The 20,033-nt window shown below is 36.6% G+C and overlaps 4 protein-coding genes across 8 annotated transcripts; 3 read left to right on the top strand and 1 right to left on the bottom strand.

The window, feature by feature from the left end:
* Positions 570 to 3,771, top strand: LOC109706931 (60S ribosomal protein L18a-2-like). Its single transcript, XM_020227955.1, has 4 exons — positions 570 to 715; positions 884 to 999; positions 1,089 to 1,152; positions 3,228 to 3,771. Exons 1-4 carry the CDS (start codon positions 701 to 703, stop codon positions 3,567 to 3,569), a joined length of 537 nt encoding a protein of 178 aa, XP_020083544.1. The 5' UTR covers positions 570 to 700; the 3' UTR covers positions 3,570 to 3,771.
* Positions 4,407 to 7,296, top strand: LOC109706919 (thioredoxin-like protein CITRX, chloroplastic). Of its 2 annotated transcripts, none has more exons than XM_020227943.1 (4): positions 4,407 to 4,723; positions 4,868 to 4,993; positions 6,650 to 6,730; positions 6,824 to 7,296. In XM_020227943.1, exons 1-4 carry the CDS (start codon positions 4,499 to 4,501, stop codon positions 6,938 to 6,940), a joined length of 549 nt encoding a protein of 182 aa, XP_020083532.1. In that variant the 5' UTR covers positions 4,407 to 4,498; the 3' UTR covers positions 6,941 to 7,296. The 2 variants fall into 2 exon arrangements, with proteins under 2 accessions (XP_020083532.1, XP_020083535.1); XM_020227946.1 differs by having other exon boundaries at positions 4,410 to 4,723; positions 4,871 to 4,993.
* On the top strand, positions 8,034 to 10,829 carry LOC109710589. 3 transcript variants are annotated; one of them, XM_020233310.1, is made up of 2 exons: positions 8,034 to 8,223; positions 9,826 to 10,829. In XM_020233310.1, the coding sequence occupies exon 2, from the start codon at positions 9,847 to 9,849 to the stop codon at positions 10,555 to 10,557; it is 711 nt and encodes a 236-aa protein (XP_020088899.1). In that variant the 5' UTR covers positions 8,034 to 8,223; positions 9,826 to 9,846; the 3' UTR covers positions 10,558 to 10,829. The 3 variants fall into 3 exon arrangements, with proteins under 3 accessions (XP_020088899.1, XP_020088890.1, XP_020088883.1); XM_020233301.1 differs by having other exon boundaries at positions 9,812 to 10,829; XM_020233294.1 differs by having other exon boundaries at positions 9,790 to 10,829.
* Positions 11,326 to 19,446, bottom strand: LOC109710576 (tobamovirus multiplication protein 1). Of its 2 annotated transcripts, XM_020233282.1 has the most exons (13): positions 19,369 to 19,442; positions 18,454 to 18,504; positions 17,362 to 17,395; positions 16,525 to 16,611; positions 16,350 to 16,401; positions 15,769 to 15,946; positions 15,053 to 15,148; positions 14,448 to 14,508; positions 13,435 to 13,499; positions 13,189 to 13,263; positions 12,991 to 13,072; positions 12,250 to 12,411; positions 11,326 to 11,736 (listed from the first exon to the last, which is right to left on the bottom strand). In XM_020233282.1, exons 3-13 carry the CDS (start codon positions 17,381 to 17,383, stop codon positions 11,729 to 11,731), a joined length of 888 nt encoding a protein of 295 aa, XP_020088871.1. In that variant the 5' UTR covers positions 17,384 to 17,395; positions 18,454 to 18,504; positions 19,369 to 19,442; the 3' UTR covers positions 11,326 to 11,728. The 2 variants fall into 2 exon arrangements, with proteins under 2 accessions (XP_020088871.1, XP_020088862.1); XM_020233273.1 differs by lacking the exon at positions 17,362 to 17,395 and having other exon boundaries at positions 12,245 to 12,411; positions 19,369 to 19,446.

The following is a 20,033-nucleotide window of genomic DNA, read 5'->3' as shown; positions in this document are numbered from 1 at the left end:
GTTTTGCACTTTTTCACTTTAGTATTCTGTGGTTCAAAGTGTATCAAGTTAGTACCTTGTGGTTTCGCACTTTCTTACTTTAGTACCTTGTGGTTTCGCACTTTCTCACTTTTGTACTATGTGGTTTAAAAACCACAGGGTACTAACTTGATACAAAAATAAAACCACAGAGTACTAACTTGATACAAAAATAAAATCACAGAATACTAACTTGATACACTTTAAACCACAGAATACTAAAGTGAGAAAGCGCGAAACCACATGGTACTAACTTGATACACTTTAAACCACATGGTACGAAAATGAAAAAGTACAAAACCACACGGCGGTTTTTTGAAGTTTTCCCAAAAAAAAATCATGATAACATTAATTATATTTGTACATGATCTTAAGTAGTTTGATATATATTAGTTCCAAAAAAAATGATCGAACCAAATTTAGTCTTTGGTTACGATTATTTCTTTTGATTTGATTTTTTTTTTTTTTTTTTTTTGGAAAAAACACTAGGCATTTTAAAAGCTCGTAGACCGTTTAGGCCCATTAAGGGGCCACTAAAGGCCCATTAGGGTTTTGCCCAATCCTTTCTAACCCCGAACGCCATATAAATACTCCGCCGCCCCGCCTCATCCGCGAGCGTAGGAGGAGACGTCGACGAAGAAGACGACGAAGAAGGCGATCGCTAGGGTTTCGCGATCTCGATATGGGGGCGTTCAGGGTGAGTGCTCCCCCTTCCTCTCTCTCTCTCTCCTTTCCACTTCACCGATTCTAGGGGTTTCCATCGCTTCCATCGATTCCACCATTTCCTCTTTCTTTTCGTTTCGTCGATCTAAATCTCATGGATCTAACTATCTCGATGGGGGATTTTTTGTGGTTTTTGGCGCAGTTTCATCAGTATCAGGTCGTAGGGAGAGCGCTCCCGTCGTCGGGGGATGAACACCCGAAAATCTACCGGATGAAGCTTTGGGCGACCAACGAGGTCCGCGCCAAATCCAAGTTCTGGTACGGTTCCCAGAGAGTTTTATCTTTTTTGGAATTTACCATGGTTTTTGAAGAGATTATTCTCAAATGTATAACGTTATTTGTTGTAGGTACTTCTTGAGGAAGCTTAAGAAAGTGAAGAAGAGCAATGGACAAGTTTTGGCGATCAATGAGGTGCCTTTCCTCTCTTTCGATTTCTTTTAATTAGCTTATCAAATTTCATTTTTTTTCCTTCTAGTTCAATCTATTTTATTCCATCTTTTAGCTTAAAAATCGAGCATGTTGCGATTTAGGACATGTTTGCTGACACTTACAATAGCAATTTAGGTTGAAAGTGTCATCACATGGTTACGCAGAGATCAATCCAAAGTTTTAGATCGATTATTGCGCAATGTACAGAGATGCTCCTGGTATCAGCCATCATAATGTGGTTAAAGAGAGAGGAAATATTGCTTTTAAAACAGTTCATTTAATGTAACTACTCCAGCTAGAGGTATTCATGATGTTGATTCTTAGGTTCCCACAAGAAGAGTATCGTGAGCAAGCCATCTCTAGCGTTTCCTTTTCTGTCAGCAAGCCGGTGTCCTCATTGAGCGTGAGCAATGTACTGGCTGTGCACTTTGGTCTCTCAGTTCGGCACATCTATTTGTTTCTGATAGTTGTAGGAGTTAACTAAGTTTTTCCGCTGGATGTTTCATTTAGTGTGCCGCCTCTAGGAAAAAAATTCTAATTGAACTATTTTAAGGATTTTTAGTCTTTTTTATTGCTCTTTTACTTTGGTTTTTTGTATTATTTTTAACAATTCCTTCCTGGTTGAGAGAGAGAGAGAGAGGTAGATGTAATTACAGAATGGATCTATAGGTTGATAGGTTTCTTGCTCGGACAGACATAGTGAGTTGCTGGTAACTCAGGCTCGAATGATTGGTCAATGAACAATGACAGTCAATCAATTTAGGAAGAGTTGGTTCCCTAAAGTCCTTATTTTGTCTCTATATAGACACTCGTGAGGTTCAAGAGTGTTCTAGTTGGTCTAACAGGCTAGAAGTTCTAGATATCGGTAACTTTTATCTTCTTTCTTTTATTAGATAGTTTTCTTTATCCACTAATGGAAGTTAGGACTTAAATATCAATGTGTACCAATTAGTACATTACATTGAAGCCATGGATTTGAGTTACTTTATTGTATATGTTCTCTTTATTATGAACTGTTTTGATGCATGGGTTTCTTGTTCAGCATGTAGCAGCATGTAGTGCCATTTGATTAATTGTTTGATGGAGAATGTAGGAGAATGCTTACAATTGCACAATATATGCACCCTCGAGATCATGATTTTCGAAATATGATTAATCAGCTCACAAGTGGACTTCTGTTCTTTGAAGAATCAGAATTATAAAAATTTCAGAATAGCTGAAAAAAAAAACCCTTTGGCTGTAATCATGAAAGAACCAACTGTGAGGCACAAATCATCTTTAGTGGCAGAAGAGTGCCTCCCTACGAATTTGCTACATAATATTGGTTAAAATTGGGTTGCTTATTTACTTTATACATTTTGAGAGTTGGCCAAATCCATCCTAAATGCTCCTGGAATTACATGATGAGATAATGCTATGTCAGGCTGTGCAATGTCAGGCCGTTAGCATGCTCAAGTTCAATATTTATTGTTTCACTATTTCGATTGATGTGAGATTGTGCTCGTGATCCTTGGGAACTCAACCATAGATTAGAAGATTACATGACAAATAGCTATGAGTGCCCAGAAATGAAGAGCTGCTTGAAGAAGACATTAATGTAGCGTGTAATTTTTATATATTTGTCATTAAAATCAACTAATAGTTAAATTTTGTGTATTTCTTTTTAAGTTCGATTTCTCATTGCTCATTAACATGTATAGAAAACTATTGATCTAAACTGCTTTCTAACATATTACACGATGGTAAACGTACGTGGACCTTACTAAAAAAAATAATAATATCAAAATTACCTAGCTGTTCAATTAGTTTAAATACCTCTTTGTAGAACTTGGTCTTTTTAGCTTTCTTACCAGAATGTCCTATAACCTAATGATATATTTTGTTTCTTGATGAAGATAGTCTATACCTTTTTTGGATGGTGCTGTTAAATTATACAGAATTTCCTAAAGTTGATATCAATGAATGTTAGGTAGAGCTAGCAATTGCGGACTGCTGTATCAGCTCAAATAAGCTTGCTTCAGTCTTCCGCCCCTTTTAACATAAATTGGCTTTTCCAGATTTTTGAGCGGAAGCCGACCAAGATCAAGAACTACGGCATCTGGCTCCGCTACCAGAGTCGGACAGGCTACCACAACATGTACAAGGAATACCGCGACACCACCCTCAACGGCGCCGTGGAGCAAATGTACAACGAGATGGCTTCTCGCCACCGCGTGAGGTTCCACTGCATTCAAATCATCAAGACCGCCACCGTACCCGCCAAGCTTTGCAAGAGAGAGAGCACGAAGCAGTTCCACGACTCCAAGATCAAGTTCCCTCTCGTGTTCAGGAAGGTGAGGCCGCCCACGAGGAAGCTCAAGACCACCTACAAGGCGTCGAGGCCGAACCTGTTCATGTGATTCGGGTAACAATCAGATTCGTCGAGTGTTTTTGTTTTGTTTGCTCTGCTCAAGTTCAATCGGATTTGATGGAAGGCCGGAGTGCTGACGAGCTTTAATCTATTATACCATGGAGTTTATTGTTTTGAAGTTTTGTGCATGAATCTTTATGTTTAGTGAACTGTTTCAGTTCAGTCAAATTCGCACTTGGAAGTTTTGGTAAGATTTTCTGGCGAATCCGGCGGCTTCATTAACAGTTTCAGTTTAGCCAAATTTGTCTGCAGTTTTTGATTTCAAATATTTTAAAACTGAATAAAATTTCGGATACAATAGTAATATCGAAGGCTATTTCTTTGTTGAGTAAAACATCTTATTATGTTATTAGTACAAAAAATTTTACTCAAACAAATCCCTCGCTCTATTATGGATCAAAGTATTCTGCCTATTTTAGGCGCTGCTGCAGCATTTTTTTTAAAAAAAAGTGGATGGTAAATGGGACCAAACGGTACAAAAGATTTAATACTTTTACTAAGTTTCTCGCGGGCTCAAAATGGTTACAAATTCGAAAATTTTCAAAACGAACTTAAGATCAACCAAAAAAATATATTAGTTAAACAAAAAGGGCCGGCTCAAATGGGCAAATTTAAGCCCGGCCCAATTTGGGTAACCGGTCATTTCCCTGCACCGGGCTCATCCGTACGAATCGAACCGTACATTTCGTAACCAGTTGACGGTGCAGATTACCAGACGATGAAGGATGGACGGGTACTAGCCTACTAGACAGAGAGAGTGCACTCGATGTTGGGATACACCGGGTTCACTTTAATAATTCGCCTCTACGCCTCGGCACAAACTCAAATGGAACGACGAACCCGAAGAAGAGATAACGCAAAACCCTTCAAAAAAACCTCCCCTGTTTCTCTCTCACTCGCTCGCTCCCTCTCCGGGAAATGGCGACCACCTTCGCCTCTCCCGCGATTCCCCACTCCCCACTCCTCCGCTTCGCTCAGAAGCACACCAAATCACTCCTCTCCCTCCCCTCCACTCAGAAGCGCTTCTCCAACAACAGCAGCAGAAGCAGCAGCAGAAGCAGAAGCAGAAGCAGGGGCATGGCAAGGAGCTTCTCCGCCGCGTCGTCCCCACCGGGGAAGTACATCAGGGAGGATTATCTCGTGGTAAATGGCGCAACACCCATTTCTCGGTTTTTTTCTTTTTTTTTGGGTGTATATATACATATAGATTTGCCTGGGATTCGTAGGTTATTCTTCTAAGTGTTTGTTTGGGTTTGGGTGCGTTCCGCTTCTGTTGGGGGGGGGAAGCAGAGGAAGGTGTCGGCGAAGGAGGTGCAGGAGATGATCAAGGGGGAGAGGAGCGTTCCCCTTGTGGTGGATTTCTACGCCACGTGGTGCGGGCCCTGTGTTCTCATGGCCCAGGAGCTCGAAATGGTTTTCTCTTTCATCCCCTCTTCATCTTCTTCTTCTTCTTCTCCTTCTTTTGTTAGCTCATTAGCCCTAACTCGCATTAGAATGCGCGAGTTAATTATTCTATGATTTTATTTTTAGTAAAAATATTATACGAAACTTACCTGAGGACCATCTTGATTTTACTACCTGATCTTTCAAACTTTTAATTTTACTATCCAACCTTTCACAATTTATTTGATTTGTGATTTGAGTCAGCCAACGGCATTTTAACTTTAAAATTTAAACTAATTGCTATAGTGAATTTATAGTTGCGAGAATTGCATGAAATATACTAACTAAACCTGCAAAGATAAATGGTGCATTCAAATTTTAAAATCAAAATGTCATTGACCAACTCGAATCAAACACATCGAAAGGTTGGATAGTAAAATCAAATTTTTGATAGGTTGGATAGCCAAATCAATATGGCCCATAGTTCAGGTAAAATCCATATTATCTTACTGTAAAGATTTACCATTAAATAGGATAGCAAAGTAATATTTTTTGCAACCCTAAGAATTGCGTTTTTACCATCCTTTAGTTTGTACGCTTTTTTATATTACTTTATAATGGGCACAAATAGGTAAGTGTAACTTTCGAACCACCGGGTGGTACAGTGAAAATGCACTAAACCATAAGGGGGCAAATTAAAGTTTACCCAAAATCTTAGGATGGTAAAGTACAAAACACGTGGTGGTAAATTTTTTACAGTCATGTGATTTGTGATATTTGAAATAGTTGATTGAAAACTAAAACGAAAACCATAGGAGAGCAATGTGCTATACACTTTGAACTTAGAGTGGTGAACTGCAAATACGCCATATCATGGGGAGGCATTTTGAAGTTTTTCCTTAAACCTTACCTTTTGTTGGTTCTGGTGATTTCGGATTTTTCCTTTCTTACTTCTATAATTGATTCATGTACTTGTGTAATTGAAGTTTCTTGTTACGCTAAATATGCGGTGAATTGCCAACGGAAATAGTTAGTGGTAGTATAAGTGATATTGAAGCTGTAGAAGTTTACGTTGGTTGCTTGGTTTAATTAAAGGAGGGTCTACTTTGCATATATGTTCCTTTGCATTTGATTTCGAGCAATGTTATTCTATTTTGAGTTGCTCTAATTGAAGTTTTTAAGATCTTTATATGAAAATTGCGAGCCTCTTAGCATTAAACATTTTAAAGGTTTTTTATATGTGAAGTGGCGCATTTTTGTGTGTTTTCCGTGTTATGTCCTCTCTTCTGATTCATTCTGTCTTCCAGTAATCTCACCTTTCTGCAAATCAAACTCCGCTGCAGGCTTTTTCTCATATTACTAGCCAGATTCAATCAATCCTATTCCTATTTCTTCAGGCTAATTGATCTTAACACGCCAGCTACCTGAAATTACATCAAATGCAAAGCTTAGGAACTACTTTGAGTACAAATGCTTTGAGGGTAAAACAAAAATTAACCTAATTAAACACAAAGGAGCACTTTTTTAGGTCTTGATATGCAAATAATTTAATTTTGTTTAAAATTATATGTCCTATTTGCATTTGTCTTCCTGTTTCAGCTATTTACAATGTATTGGATGATTTCCTACCGCCATCCCCGTTTATCATAGAAAACCATCACGATGACTTTTATATATTTCTTGCAGCTCGCCGTGGAGTACGAGAATAATGCTTTATTCGTCAAGGTAGACACCGACGATGAATACGAGTTCGCGAGAGATATGCAGGTAAATGGTTATTCTTGGATTAACCTGCAATTTTTTTTTTTTTTTGTCGTTCTAGGACGGTATCGAACCCTAAAGCAACTTTACAACTGACAGGTCCGCGGCCTCCCGACGTTGTATTTCATCAGCCCGGATCCGAACAAAGACGCCATACGCACCGAAGGGCTCGTCCCGCCAGAGATGATCAAGAACATTATCGATAATGAGATGTAAAAGAGACCGAAAAACTAAAAAACAAACGAAAAGAGAAAGAAGTCTTTGCGGCTTCTTTATGTTGTTCGATGTTTTAGCCGGCAATCTCTGCTCATTTTTTTTTCCTGCTTGAAGATTAAGTTGTAGCAGGCATGGGATTAGAGAGTTAGGAGCTTTTTGCCCTTTTTCTTTCTCTGCTGGAAATAATGGATAGTTTATAGTTCATAATAATACCATTTTCTCTTATTATATCTTAATCCAAAATAATAATGAGCATGTCGGTTCCGGCAAATCGGTTGGAAGCAAGAGGAGTGTTGGAACTGTTCTTTTATTATGTTGGTGATTAATGTGAAAGCAAATAGAGTTTGTTATGTTCATCCCAGGGCTATTACTTTAATTCTGGAGAAATGCTTGTTTCTGATGTGTTGTATCCTCTTGTCTCTCTCTCTTGATCTGTTCTTCAAAAATTTGGCTATTTGGAACCTAAAAATCTCTACACATTCCAACTGGAAATTGAGAAATCTAAGTTTGGTTTAAACTGTAGCATTTTAGCCCCTGCACGTTTTGTTTAAATTCTTTGTAAGAACCTGTTCTTAGATAAAGAAGTGAAGCGGTGCATTTTATAAACCATAGAGTGGTAAAATCGAGCTGGTGTTCAAACTACGAGGATTGTTATACTTTAGTCCTTAAATTTTAATTTGTTATAATTTTTTATTAGTTTTTTTAAATTATTGTAATTAAATCTTACAATCTAATTGCAATTTCGCAATCTAATTCATTAACACTATTGGGGCATCATCGGGTCCACACTTTGTCCCGTATAGTATTTAATTCTCACACTTTCGGCTAGTATTCAGTTCTGATATTAATTATAACGACCTGACTCATTAGTAACACTAATTCGTTGGGCCCAAATCATCGGTCTAAAATGATTAAGTCTAGTTAGTCTCATATATTTTAATCAGAATCATTTTTATGTATACGGGACTATTGGGGCGTTACAGGGTGCCCAACTTTAAATTTGGAGGGGGCGCAGTAGAGATTTTAAAAAGATAGAAGGGTTAAAGTGCAAAAATGTATATCTGTAGGGTAGTTTTATTTATTTTAACTTTTTCTTTTTCTTTTTCTCTTTTTTTCTCGTGTTAGCCAGGATACCGATCTACGGACGATCGCATGCGGACACATCCCCACGCTCCGGCGGCGTGAGGCGGGTATCCGTCGCCGACTCCTCACTAGCTTCTCCGAATCCGGCGCCGAATTCGCCGCTCAATCTCGCCCGAGATCTCTTTCCCCATCCACCTTAGGTGCGATCACTCGTCTCTCTCCATTTCCCCCATTAACATGAAAAAAAAAAAAAAAAAAAAAAAATCGATACAAGGATGTAACGATGCCCCAGTGATCATGGATCCCTGTTTTTTATTATTATTATTATTATTATTTACTTTTTTATGGTTTTTTTTTTTAATGTAAATTTTAGCTGGATTTGCTCCTGTAGTGGTCAGAAGCTGTTAAATTCTCGTTTTTTTGTTTTTCTTTTTGCTAGGTCCAATTTTGAAAAAGACCCCTTAACTTTATTTTATGATTTTTCTCTTTTTTTTTTGGAATGACTCTGGTGATTTAAATTGGGGATTTTGTTAAAAATCAACGGTAATTTCGTTAAATTTAATTATAGATTCCGTTAACAATTAATAGCTAGTAGTTGATAGAGACATTAAAATTAACAACATTCTCAATTTAATTTTCCAGAATAATTCAAATTTTTTTAACAAAAAATCAAATTTGAGGGTTGTGCCAATTAAAAACATAATACTAATAAAGTTGAGGATGCTTTGTTTTATTGGATCCTAATCCTGAAATAGTCACGAATTCACAATGCTCTTTTGCATCTGTAAGAGATAAATGATTATTGCTAATATTTTTATCGGAATTGTTGCATAATAATAGTGATCCAATGCAGCAGCTTTATTTTTCAACTATACATATATATATTACAATAATTCATGTAATTTGTTAATGGTAATTGTTGTGTGGTTTCTTGGGAGTAATTAAAGCTTATTTCTGTTTCCAATATTATCTAAGTTAGTGTTCATTAAGAGGATTTAGATATGCAATTATTTAAGAAGGTTTCGACTTTTATAGCTTCCTATCGTGCCGTAATTCTTAATGTCTCAAACTGTGGAACTCACACTGCAACAAATCTATTCTGAGAATCTCTTCCCTTTTTTTAAAACATTATGAAGTACGTTTCTGCGGCTTTTCGAGATAGTTAGAGGCTCTTAAATCTTGTGGCCGTAGCGTCTGATACATATACAAATAAGTTTATATATGTCGTTTCAAACATGCGAAGTGTAGAACACCAAATCCGATCACGTACTTCATTTTGTAGTTAGTTTTATCTGTAGTACATGCGAAGTGTAGAACACCAAATCCAATCATGTACTTCGTTTCGTAGTTAGTTTTATCCGTAGTCTTTGCTGCGGACAGAAAAGTTGATCATCAAGGGAAAGTACTTGACAGAAAACTGTATTTTTGGAACATTTATGACGTTAAAGTTATATCAAGGCTTTTAATCTAACTAATTTCGGTACTACTTCGATTTGCGCCTGCTTTCTTTTGATGCTTTCTTGCTTTCAAGTAGTTTGGTTTATGCTTCTTATATTGTATGTTAGTTATTATATTTCTAAAATTCCTTTCACTATGCTCAAATTCACTAATCTTGTGAAGAATATGCTCTGACAAAATTTGAGCATGTTGTGTTCAGAATATTACGAGACTAAACAGAGAAAAACCCTAATATATAGTCGGCATTATATATTTTCTACATTATTGGTAGTACTACATTTCTTAATTGGTTTACCTTATCCTTTAAGCACGTCTGAACTGCGCGCCCAGAAAATCAAATGCAGGTCATTAGCCAACCAAACTCGATGGCTGAGGATGCCGTAATCAAACCATCAAACTCGATGATTGATGACGGTAATTGGGATGAAGACGACGAGTGGGTAGTAGTGACGAAACAAAGAATCACCATTTTGATTCCGCCGCCGTCACCTCAACACCCTCAAGTTGAAAGCGTGGTACGAAGGCGTAACCAAAGTAAGCGCACAAAGAACAGTCGAGGAAGCTCGCTTACGCCGAAAAGAACTAATCACAAGCAATCGAAGAATGGAAGTGATGCTGAAATTAATGGTGGCAGCAGCAAGAAGAATTCTTTTTTAAACCCTTTCGGAGATAGAGCTAAGAACAGCGGCGTCGTGCCGAACTATCAAGCTAATTGTTCAGGTCATGCTGTTCAGAAGGGGAATTTAGGATTTCAGCGTAATGTACGAAAAGGTAGGTCTTTGAAAGTGGAAGGTATTAGTCTGAGACTGCCGATATGCCACTCGAACATTGCGAACAGGCGGCTGCGGGCGATGATGTTGGAACGAAAGCTTCGAGGGCTTGGCGGGCTGAGAAAATGGCTGGAATCGAAGGGTCTCTGCCGATTCATTCGGTTATTCGAGAGGGAAAAGATTGGTATGTATCAACTAGTTTCTCTCTCTATGAGCAAGCTCAAGGATATGGGTGCTTACGCAGTTGGGCCGAGGAGGAAGCTCATTCATGCTATTGGCTCACTCTGTGAGCCTTACCATTTTTGAAGTGTGGATTTGAGCATCGTGTGTTATCTCTCAAAACTCGCTGCTTTTTTATTTTGTATGCATCTTAATTTGTTAATAATAGAAAGCTAAAATTTGAGGAGTTTGATTAGGGTTGATTTAATTCTGGTTGAGCACTTCAGTTAAGAGATTTATGTCTTTGGATCGGGTGACTTCAATGGCAAGATATCTATGTACTAGTTAGTGAAGACTCTTTTTTCTTCTTTTTTCTTTTTCAATTTGGAATGTTTTACATACTCTTTCAGTTTGCTCTACCATGCATTGTTCCTTATTATTTCAACATAACTAGAAATATGACTCCTGTTAATCAAATTACGACTAAAGCTGCATTTATTGTGTTTGGTTCATCTTAAGAGTAATCATAGCGCCTTTTTTTTTTCCCTTTGTTTATTTATTTATTTTTTTTTTGGCTCAGTCAATCCGTAAAGAGCCGAGTTTTCGCATACTTTTGCAGTACACTTACCAAAGTCATTGCAATACATCTATGAAATAATGCCCTTAGCTAATCAGTTTACCCTGGAGTTCAATTGCAGCTTCACACAACTTGGCAAGTATACAAAATCAAAACCCAAAAATAAAAATAAATAAATAAATAAATAATTAAAATCCCCATCCACGGTCAATTGCTACATAGTTTAGGACAAGTAAAATGGTCGTCTCTACAGTCATCACATAGTAGTTAGATAATGCCAGAGTAAGTCCAACGTAAGAATTAGGTGGTAGACGACTATTTTCTAAAAGCAACTTATATAATCCAAGCAGTGAAATATGATTAAGAAGCACAAAATAAAATTTCAAGAACATGGAAGAAAAGGTATGGCCATTAGAACTAGGTTAGGTCACAAATAAACCACGAACATCCGTACTTCTCCAGTTATTATTATGTACATGTAATCGAAGATTCAAACCATGGTTTCCGGCCGTTGGATTAACTTCATAACCCGCAACCCATCTAACAAGAACACCACAGCTTCCGTAGGCCTTTCTACACGTTTCAGTTATTTTTTCATCCTGAAACAGCGATTCTTCGCTCCGTACTTGACCGTCGGTTTTCAAGCTTCTGATCGACCAACGAAGTACAAAATAACTACTCATAGTGCACACAGAGGGAATGCGACATTCACTGGGCTTCACCGGTTATATTGGGCTTGCTTTAAGGGCCTGCCATTGAATTATCAATTCAGGAATAAACAGTAAGTTAAAATGCCGCACAGTTGGATCAAAACTGATAGGTTATTATTTGCTTGATTTCTTGAATTTTTTTTATAAAAGCAGCCCTGGAAAAAAAAAATAAAAATAAAAATTTACAGACATACTGCTGCAAATTTGAATGTCCATATGCGCCAATCAAAAGCTCAAATTTCTTACATGTATAGCCTGGTTCTCACAAAATTGCCTCTTTAAAATGTCTTTTCTAATACATACAAAAAACCTCTCCATGAATTTGATGGGTGTGCAGAATCTAAGATGGGAAATTTTTGTTAAACTCACTCTCAAGGGTTGTACATAAAAACTCAGACTATACGGGAGTAAATATGCAAATAGACGATTTTGCAGGAACATTCACGTAAACACCCCCCCTTTGTGGAATTTTGAGGGGTCAAAAAGTCCACATCTTATTTCAATGTCTAGGACTTTTAAGAAATATTGCATTGCATTGTGAGTGTACCTTACTCTGCGAGGACGTGACAGCGGTCCGCCACTGAGGATATTGTGTAGTTGTAGCTCTATCTGTGAACAAAGTTACCACCCTTGAGTGTGTCGGTATATCCGTTGAAAGCCGAGGTGGCATATCTCTCATGACCCATAACACAAATGCTGACGGCACCGACGAACCTGCAAGAAAATTTTCATAAAATGAGAGGGCCCGAATGATTAATGAAGTGATCAAGAACCGTACAGCTAGTTTGCATTAAAACACCAGATTCTCCATCCAGGGTTCATGCTTGCGAGGAAACTATTAATATTTTGAGAACTCCAAAGAATGATTTATTGCACGACATAGAAAAAAGAGGATCACGATAAATCACAAAAATTAACTTCGAATGTGACCACACCAAGCAATACAAAATTAGAGAGACTCTCGGTCACAAAATACGTACATATTAAGCACAAATCAGTAATAGATAGTATAGAGTCACAAGAGTAGTCTCAAACACGCAAGCTAGGCTGAATATCTCAAATAGATCTCACTGAAGCTTCAGGCTTTGTGCTTTTTAAATGTTCCCAGATTCACTCTTAAAAATAGATCGAATATCTTTAACTTCTTTAACAGGAAATTCATGTCTTTTGTCGCTTCTCATATACTTACCACATACAAACAATTAGCCTAACATATTTATTTTCTAATGCAGCATCTTTTCTTGCCAATCTTAGGGTTTGCTATTTCAAGTAAAATGTGAGGAGGAAAATTACCAAAAAGATAATAGAGAAACATGAAGACCGAACTTCCAATGCTGTTGAAGTGCTTAGATGGCCAATAGGAGAGCACCTGCAACTAAACATATGCAAGCTTTGAGATAAGTAAATGGGCTGCTTTATTATTCTACCTGCCTTCTATCTGGTTGAATAACCGAAAAAAAAAAAAAAAATAGAGAGAAGAAAAGAACTTACCGGAACATTTGTAACAAGCGCTAGAATAGATGAGGATGTGAAACATACAAGACACACAGCAGCTAAACTTGCGACCTGCATAGATAGTAAAATCAAAATGTCCCGAAGTTATAAGCTAATAATATTGCAAGTACTTGAGGTTATATTCCATAGTGTGTCTCATAAGCAATTGATTAACTCAATATTCAATAAGTCCGGCGAAAGAGATAATAGGGAAAAAAATATATGGATAGAAAAAAACAGTACCTTCCACATTTCAGCTGAGACCATTTCAGACCGTACTTTGCTCATCTTTGAGAATAACAGAAACCCTGAACATGGCCAAAAAAAAAACAGGGGAAAAAAGAAATGTGTTACGGTTTTAACAGTCATTTAGGTTAAAAAAAAAAAAGAAAGATAAAATGTATCTAGACTTAACAAATCACCATAATCAAGATAGTTACAAATATCACGTGTATTATCTAGCACTAAAGAGCGAAATAAGCAAATCTGTGAAAACTCTCATAACATATGGAAACAGCAGATGTTGAAAAAAAAAGAAAAAAAGATAAACCACATACAAAATGAGATCGGAACAAAGCTAATTACAAGAAACATAAAAATCTGCCAATAACATTAATCAACCATTGGTTTAGCCAGACAACCACCTAGACCTAGAAAGTTTTGGTAGGTTTCACTGTGATTAAAGAACATACAATGAAAAATATCAACACAAAACAGAGCATCTCCTTCGATGCTTTGTCGGTTGAAAAGCAAAGCCTACTACTCTGTAATTAGAAGCTAATGTTGATGGAATCAACTATCACAAGATAAAATCATAATTATTTATATGTGAATATTCTCTAAATCTAGTTCTCTTTGACAGTAAACACTATCCGATGAGTAAAAAACATTGATAGGAAGAGCTGAATACCTAAATAAATAATAAAGACTGGGGAACAAGACAAATATTTCTCTGTTCAATTAACCACCTAAACTTTGGGAAGTCTGGGATATCATAATTGACCAGATGTGGAAGAAAATAAAGGAATATACGAAAAGACATCATTGTATTGGAGCATTTTTCAAGTTTCACAATATCCAAGAAATTGCAATTAGAAGAGTAATACTTAAGTCAGGATAGATGACAAAGAGTGAAACGACAACATTACTAGCAAACTAATATGTAAAACAGATGCATCCTTCTTGCTTGTGATATAATTAAAGAGTGGGAAATGTAAAATATACAGTTGCCACTGTAGCAGATAAAAGTTCCTCACCATAGCATGCAAAAGCACCACCTAGTAGAAGGATAGCTGCAGAAAAGATGTCCAGATAAACCTGCAGAATATACAGGACAAATTTCATAGAGGTTTATCTTATTTACCTATGTCCAAAAGTTCAAAAAGGCAATGTAGATTCAAATTTCCAGAAAACTCCATAACCAAATGATACACAAATAATCAAACAAACAAAAAGGAAACCATGAAGTATGCTATCAGTTTCTCTGATTGTTTGCTGAGGTGCCCGAATCTCACTGATTCAAAGTTTTATGGGTAAACCATTTTGTATTGCATGGAAATTACCATAATATCATAAGGGAAGTTTTCACATTGTATACAAAAGAATCTTTTTTCAGTGAACAGTACAAAAGAATCTTAGCAATTTTAGGATGTTAATTCCATGGTTCAGATAGCGTACAATGAGAACAAAAAAAAGTTTGAACTTTTATTATTCAGAAATATTTCCATCAGGTGACACTTTGATGAAATGCTAATTATTCTATTTTAACAAATTTAAAGGACAATGAGGATTGACAAACATAAAAGGCAGTAAAATTAATGCCATGAAATGTTTGGTAGCTTCAGTGGTTGCAGTTAACTACCCTTGCCACGAGCGAGGAATCAATCTGATTTCTTCCTCTACCAACCCAGATCAGAACAGCAAATGCAGCCATTAAGACAAATATCAGCACAACAACCTTTAAAAAAAAAAAGAAAAAAAACTTCAGTCACATTATTGGGGATATAACAATGAAAATAAGGAATAAGGAAGCTTAGCTTTAGTAAATGTTTGTGCAAAGTGCAAATGCATAAGCAAATTTATAAACCATGTTCATGACATGCTACAAAAATTAGAGATGTATTCAGAAAGATATGGCACTAAAGTATTTATTGACACATATATTACTACTAATATTTTTACTAATACCACATGTAGATAGTCTTTCTTCGAGTAAAATCTCAACAGGATTTCCATATATGCCCTTCTTAGAAACTTTGTTTCTTATGTATGTGCCATTGTGCTGTTACAAATACTCTGTATGCGAAAAGCCATCAAACTATTAAAACAACTTGCCAGTTGCCCCCCCATGAATTGCAGTAGATTGGCAGTTTATGATAAGCATAATTTTGTAAGAGACTGCACTTCAAAGGGGTTTATAGGAAAATTCAGATTGTGCATGGATCTGATGACTTTTTGGCAAGTACTTATACAAGCAAAAGCCCCTAAATATTATATCACCTAATTAAGATGTGAAGATGTGACTACATAAGCAGAAGAATGGTGAAGATACATGCACGGAGCGAAAAGCACAAATACCAAGATCACAAACTTTTGCCGGCTTCCAACATGAATTGATCGAAATGAGCAGCATCGTCTACGAACATCAGCATGCATCGCACCTGGTTTATTTTTTCTTTTGTCCAACAAAGCTTCATTGTAAGTATGTTCATCATCTTCCTCTTCTTCGTCGTTTGTTTGGTGACACAGATCAACCCTGTGACAGAATTTTAAGCATAAGGAAAATCCCCCATATTTCCAAACAACAGTCAAAAGTTTCTAAATAGCATGGCAATTGAAATTGAACAGCTAAGACACAAACTAGGGGCAAAAGTAGAACCTCAATTACGATTGTTTTGAATATAAATACAGACTTAAGTCCTTTTTCAGATAATTCCCAATGTTACTTATCACATTCTTCCTTCCTCATGCATTAACACTTCATAGCTGCAAGGCTCCGTTAACATATCCCCAAATTATACTTTTATGAACAGAGCAAAAAATATAGTTTATATGAAAAATATAAAGCAACAATTAACTGAAAAAGAGACATATGAACGAATAAGATGTGCATATGAACCTATTGAAATATTCTAAACAAATTGCACCCGAAAACTCACCAAAAAGACAAGAGGAGAAGAAATGCAGCTAAAAACAATATTTGTGGACAAGCTGCAAAGTAGCAAAACAAACAATTAGAAAGTTGACTTATCCTCCTAAATCTATATTAAAAATGACAAAAAAAAACCTGTGCTGTAGAAAGGAAATCCATCGTAAAGATCCAAGATGACATACCCATGAGAATAAACCCACAACCATGAGACCAACACCCCCAACCTTCACAGGTAGCAACAATGGTACATAAGAAAAATGCCAAAAAACCTGCCACAGTACCAAGTATTTATTATTATGACTGAATACGTAGAGATGCGTCCATATAAGGATTAAATCAATGAATAGTTTCATTATAATTTTCAATACTTATATTGCAGTGCATAAACAAAATTTCAGCCTGCTATTCAGACATTATTTTTTCCATTATTGGTACAGATGAAAGTAACTTGTTTTTTTTCTTCCCCGCACGGAGGGGGGGGAGGGGGGGGTTAGTCTCCGCAACAGTGTAGGCACGACAATTTTGGCTCCTTTACATGTATTTTCTATAATAAGCAAATAATTTCCATCGATGATAAAAACCACAAATTTTGCATTATTAAATGTTATACTATCCTAAGTGTTGCAGAAGTAATGCCCCAACATTGCAATGAAAACCAAGTCAGAGGCATCACTAGAGTACAAACAAGTAAAACAAATCAATTTTAGATTAAAAGAAAAAAAAATTCAAGAGTTTCAAAAGAGTGAGAAAACACTGCATTCTGATCCAACACCACAACAACAAGAATAAAGCAACCAACATACTTAATCACTATCAGTAATAGTAACATCACAAAAAATAGTAGCAGTTTGTGGCTGGATTTCGAGATAAAGCATATAGAAGAGGAACAAATCCTGAAAATTCTTATGGACTGCATATCATGTCTTAAACTAATAATAAGAGGGCACCCAAATAGCACCGAGTAATAATTCCTAAATACCGAACAGTTGAACATTAATCATGCCAGTTACAGGTCTCACCTACGTTGGATGAGCCAATCATGACATGGAATATCTGCGACAGATTAAGCATTTCACATCAAAGGATGAAGTCATTAAACTAATAAATTCAACAGGTATACAAAGCTATGGTATATGAAACTCTCACTAGATATCTAGAAATCACACATCCATCAACACAGCATAATAGATAAACTTATACAGCAAGGAACCCAATAGGCTAGAAGAAAAATTATACTATGTAGTGAAAAACTTAATAGGCTACAGCATAAGGCATGGAGGTCGCCACAACTTACAGTTCTATCTGACTACAACATACTAAAACTTTAACTAATCTCTCTAATCCTCTCAAAATCTAGAAATTTAGTATTTCATTACTAACATACAGTTAGAAATCCAAAAGAAGAACTGGGCTAGTTATATAATGAAGTCAGGCATCAGCATCACAGGTGCCTTAATATGTTCAATAGAAGCCTTTAAACAACAACCAAAGAAAAAAGTAGAAACAATACTCAGGTAATGGCTCAATAGGATTTAGAATACTAGCAGTTATTATTGTGGAAGGAGCTAAAGATGGGGTCTCGGAAGCAGGCAGACATATAACTTCAGGCTTTTGCATCTACACAGCAGCAGTAAATTACAGTACAAGAAGACTAAGTTAATCTTGCTTCAAATAAAACACATAATGGATGAAAAGATTGACCACATACTAGAGACTTGACTCGGAACGTTCCAGCATACTTGATTTCAAGTAAAGTGGTATTCTTTTATGCTCTTTTCATCAAGGGCTAGGCACCATACATAAGCTTAGAACACCAAGATGATGCCAAATAAGACATTTCCAAATAGGCCGGATGTCTAGAATTTAGGTGTGTGCCTAGCCACCACTAACTAAAGACAATTAATTAGTCTTCCAATAAGAATTTTATTTTTACTAGTTTACTTACACCATTTTATTACCTACATTTTTTTTTTGGTTAAAGAAGTTAAGAGTGATAATAAACATTAAATTTGAATACAACTGGTTAGATTCTAGCCTACAGATACTATTAGTACCATGGATTGTTCCACACACATTTGATGACAAGAACAGAAAAGATAGATAAAATGCACCTTTTGGCGAGTCCATCCAAGTTGTTGATTGCGTAAGTGAATTCTTAATAACTGTACAGAGATAATATAGTCAGTCATAGTCATACAAACCATTAAAACAGTAGACTAAATATAATTACACATTCACACCTAAATGTACATAACATACTTTCATATGATATGGCACGAGATAGTTAGAAATGAGATGACTACTCTCAATAATGCATCAGCCTCAACAGGATGTTATTAACCAAACCATGATACTAAAAAAACCCTCAATTTTTTCAAAATAAATCTAACAAAATTGCAGCATTCGCCCGTTAAAATAAAATTTTTAGGGACAAAAAGTGATTTGTACCCTACAAAACATATCATTAAGCGTACAACCTTAATTCTCCAATTTTCTTGGACCCAAAAAAAACCCTTTCTTTTGGGTTGACCCAGAAAATTCTTCATTATTAATCAGTACAAAGCTATAAAAGCACGCTATTTTTACTTTTCATCATAATATTTAGGTAAAAATGTATAAAACTTACCTGAACTATAGACTATTTTAATTCAACTATCCAATCTTTCAAAATTTTGATTTTAGTACCCAACCTTTCAACTTGTTCGTTAAGTAATTTGATGGCTCTTTGGATACAGAATTTAAGCTAATTATTTATTTTAATAAATTTATAGTTATGTAAATTGTATAAAATATACTAATTAAATTCGTAAAAATAAGTTAAAGAGTCACTAATTGGCTCAAATTAAATAAACTAATTTTGAAGGTTATGTACTAAAATTTTGACATAAGTTTTATACATTTTTACCTAATATTTACTCGTCAAAAATAAACAGAAATCAAATCCACAAATAAAAGATAGATGATAAGATTGATACATATAAAAAATATAATACGATCATATCAAGATCCAAGTTTAAGGGCCCAACCTGTAAGAAGGCTACGATCGCGATGGCCCCGTCGACGACGGCGAGAACGGCGTCCGCCGCCACCACCGGCGGCGGAACGCGCCATCTCCACGCCGCCGAGCCCTCGGAGAACCGATCAGGGCATACTAGTAGATCGCCCCCTCTCTCCACCCCGTCCCCTCCGCGTGTCGCCTCCGTGATGGATCAAAGAGGCCGTGGATTCGAGAAGGAACCGATCGGTACGGTTCGAGACGCACCTCGCGACTAGGGTTTCGTTGGCAATTAGGGTTTCCTCTCTCCTAGTTCTTCGACTTCGTCCTCAAGAGAGAGAGAGAGAGAAGAGAGAGGAGAGAGAAGAGAGAGAGAGCGGTGGCGTCGCGATGGGTTTCCGATGGAAATTTTGGGGGGGAGGAGTCAGAGTCAACGAGTGGAGAGGAGGCGGTGTTGGGGAGAGTTCGCGGATTCCGGACTTTTATAATCCGACCCGATAACAAAATCATCCGCTTCGGATCAATGCCGGTTCGGATAAACGGGCTTAATATCAGGTCCGATACGAAACCGGCTCCGGTTAGACACTTTTACAAAAACCGGTCCGCCCATTTAATTGGGCCTAGTAACATCTACGGCCTAAAATAACCTTTGTCTGATATGGACGAAACAAAATAGCTTATGATTTTTTTTATATA

This window comes from Ananas comosus, linkage group 1 (genome assembly GCF_001540865.1).
Source record: "Ananas comosus cultivar F153 linkage group 1, ASM154086v1, whole genome shotgun sequence".
Lineage (NCBI taxonomy): Eukaryota > Viridiplantae > Streptophyta > Magnoliopsida > Poales > Bromeliaceae > Ananas > Ananas comosus.
The sequence above is the reverse complement of the archived record's forward strand: the minus strand, read 5'-3'. Positions and strand labels throughout refer to the sequence as shown.

Bases quoted from the DNA above. Each gene is read 5' to 3' on its own strand.
- LOC109706931 (XM_020227955.1), top strand. The intron at 1,000-1,088 runs GTACGGTTCCCA...TATTTGTTGTAG, and splicing joins CGCGCCAAATCCAAGTTCTG to GTACTTCTTGAGGAAGCTTA. The intron at 1,153-3,227 runs GTGCCTTTCCTC...TGGCTTTTCCAG, and splicing joins AAGTTTTGGCGATCAATGAG to ATTTTTGAGCGGAAGCCGAC.
- LOC109706919 (XM_020227943.1), top strand. From the start codon at position 4,499: ATGGCGACCACCTTCGCCTCTCCCGCGATTCCCCACTCCCCACTCCTC. The intron at 4,724-4,867 runs GTAAATGGCGCA...GGGGGGGGGAAG, and splicing joins TCAGGGAGGATTATCTCGTG to CAGAGGAAGGTGTCGGCGAA. The intron at 6,731-6,823 runs GTAAATGGTTAT...TACAACTGACAG, and splicing joins AGTTCGCGAGAGATATGCAG to GTCCGCGGCCTCCCGACGTT.
- LOC109710589 (XM_020233301.1), top strand. From the start codon at position 9,820: ATGCAGGTCATTAGCCAACCAAACTCGATGGCTGAGGATGCCGTAATC.
- LOC109710576 (XM_020233273.1), bottom strand. The intron at 14,509-15,052 runs GTAGTTAACTGC...TATATTCTGCAG, and splicing joins ATTCCTCGCTCGTGGCAAGG to GTTTATCTGGACATCTTTTC. The intron at 13,500-14,447 runs GTGAGGAACTTT...GGCCATGTTCAG, and splicing joins TGGTGCTTTTGCATGCTATG to GGTTTCTGTTATTCTCAAAG.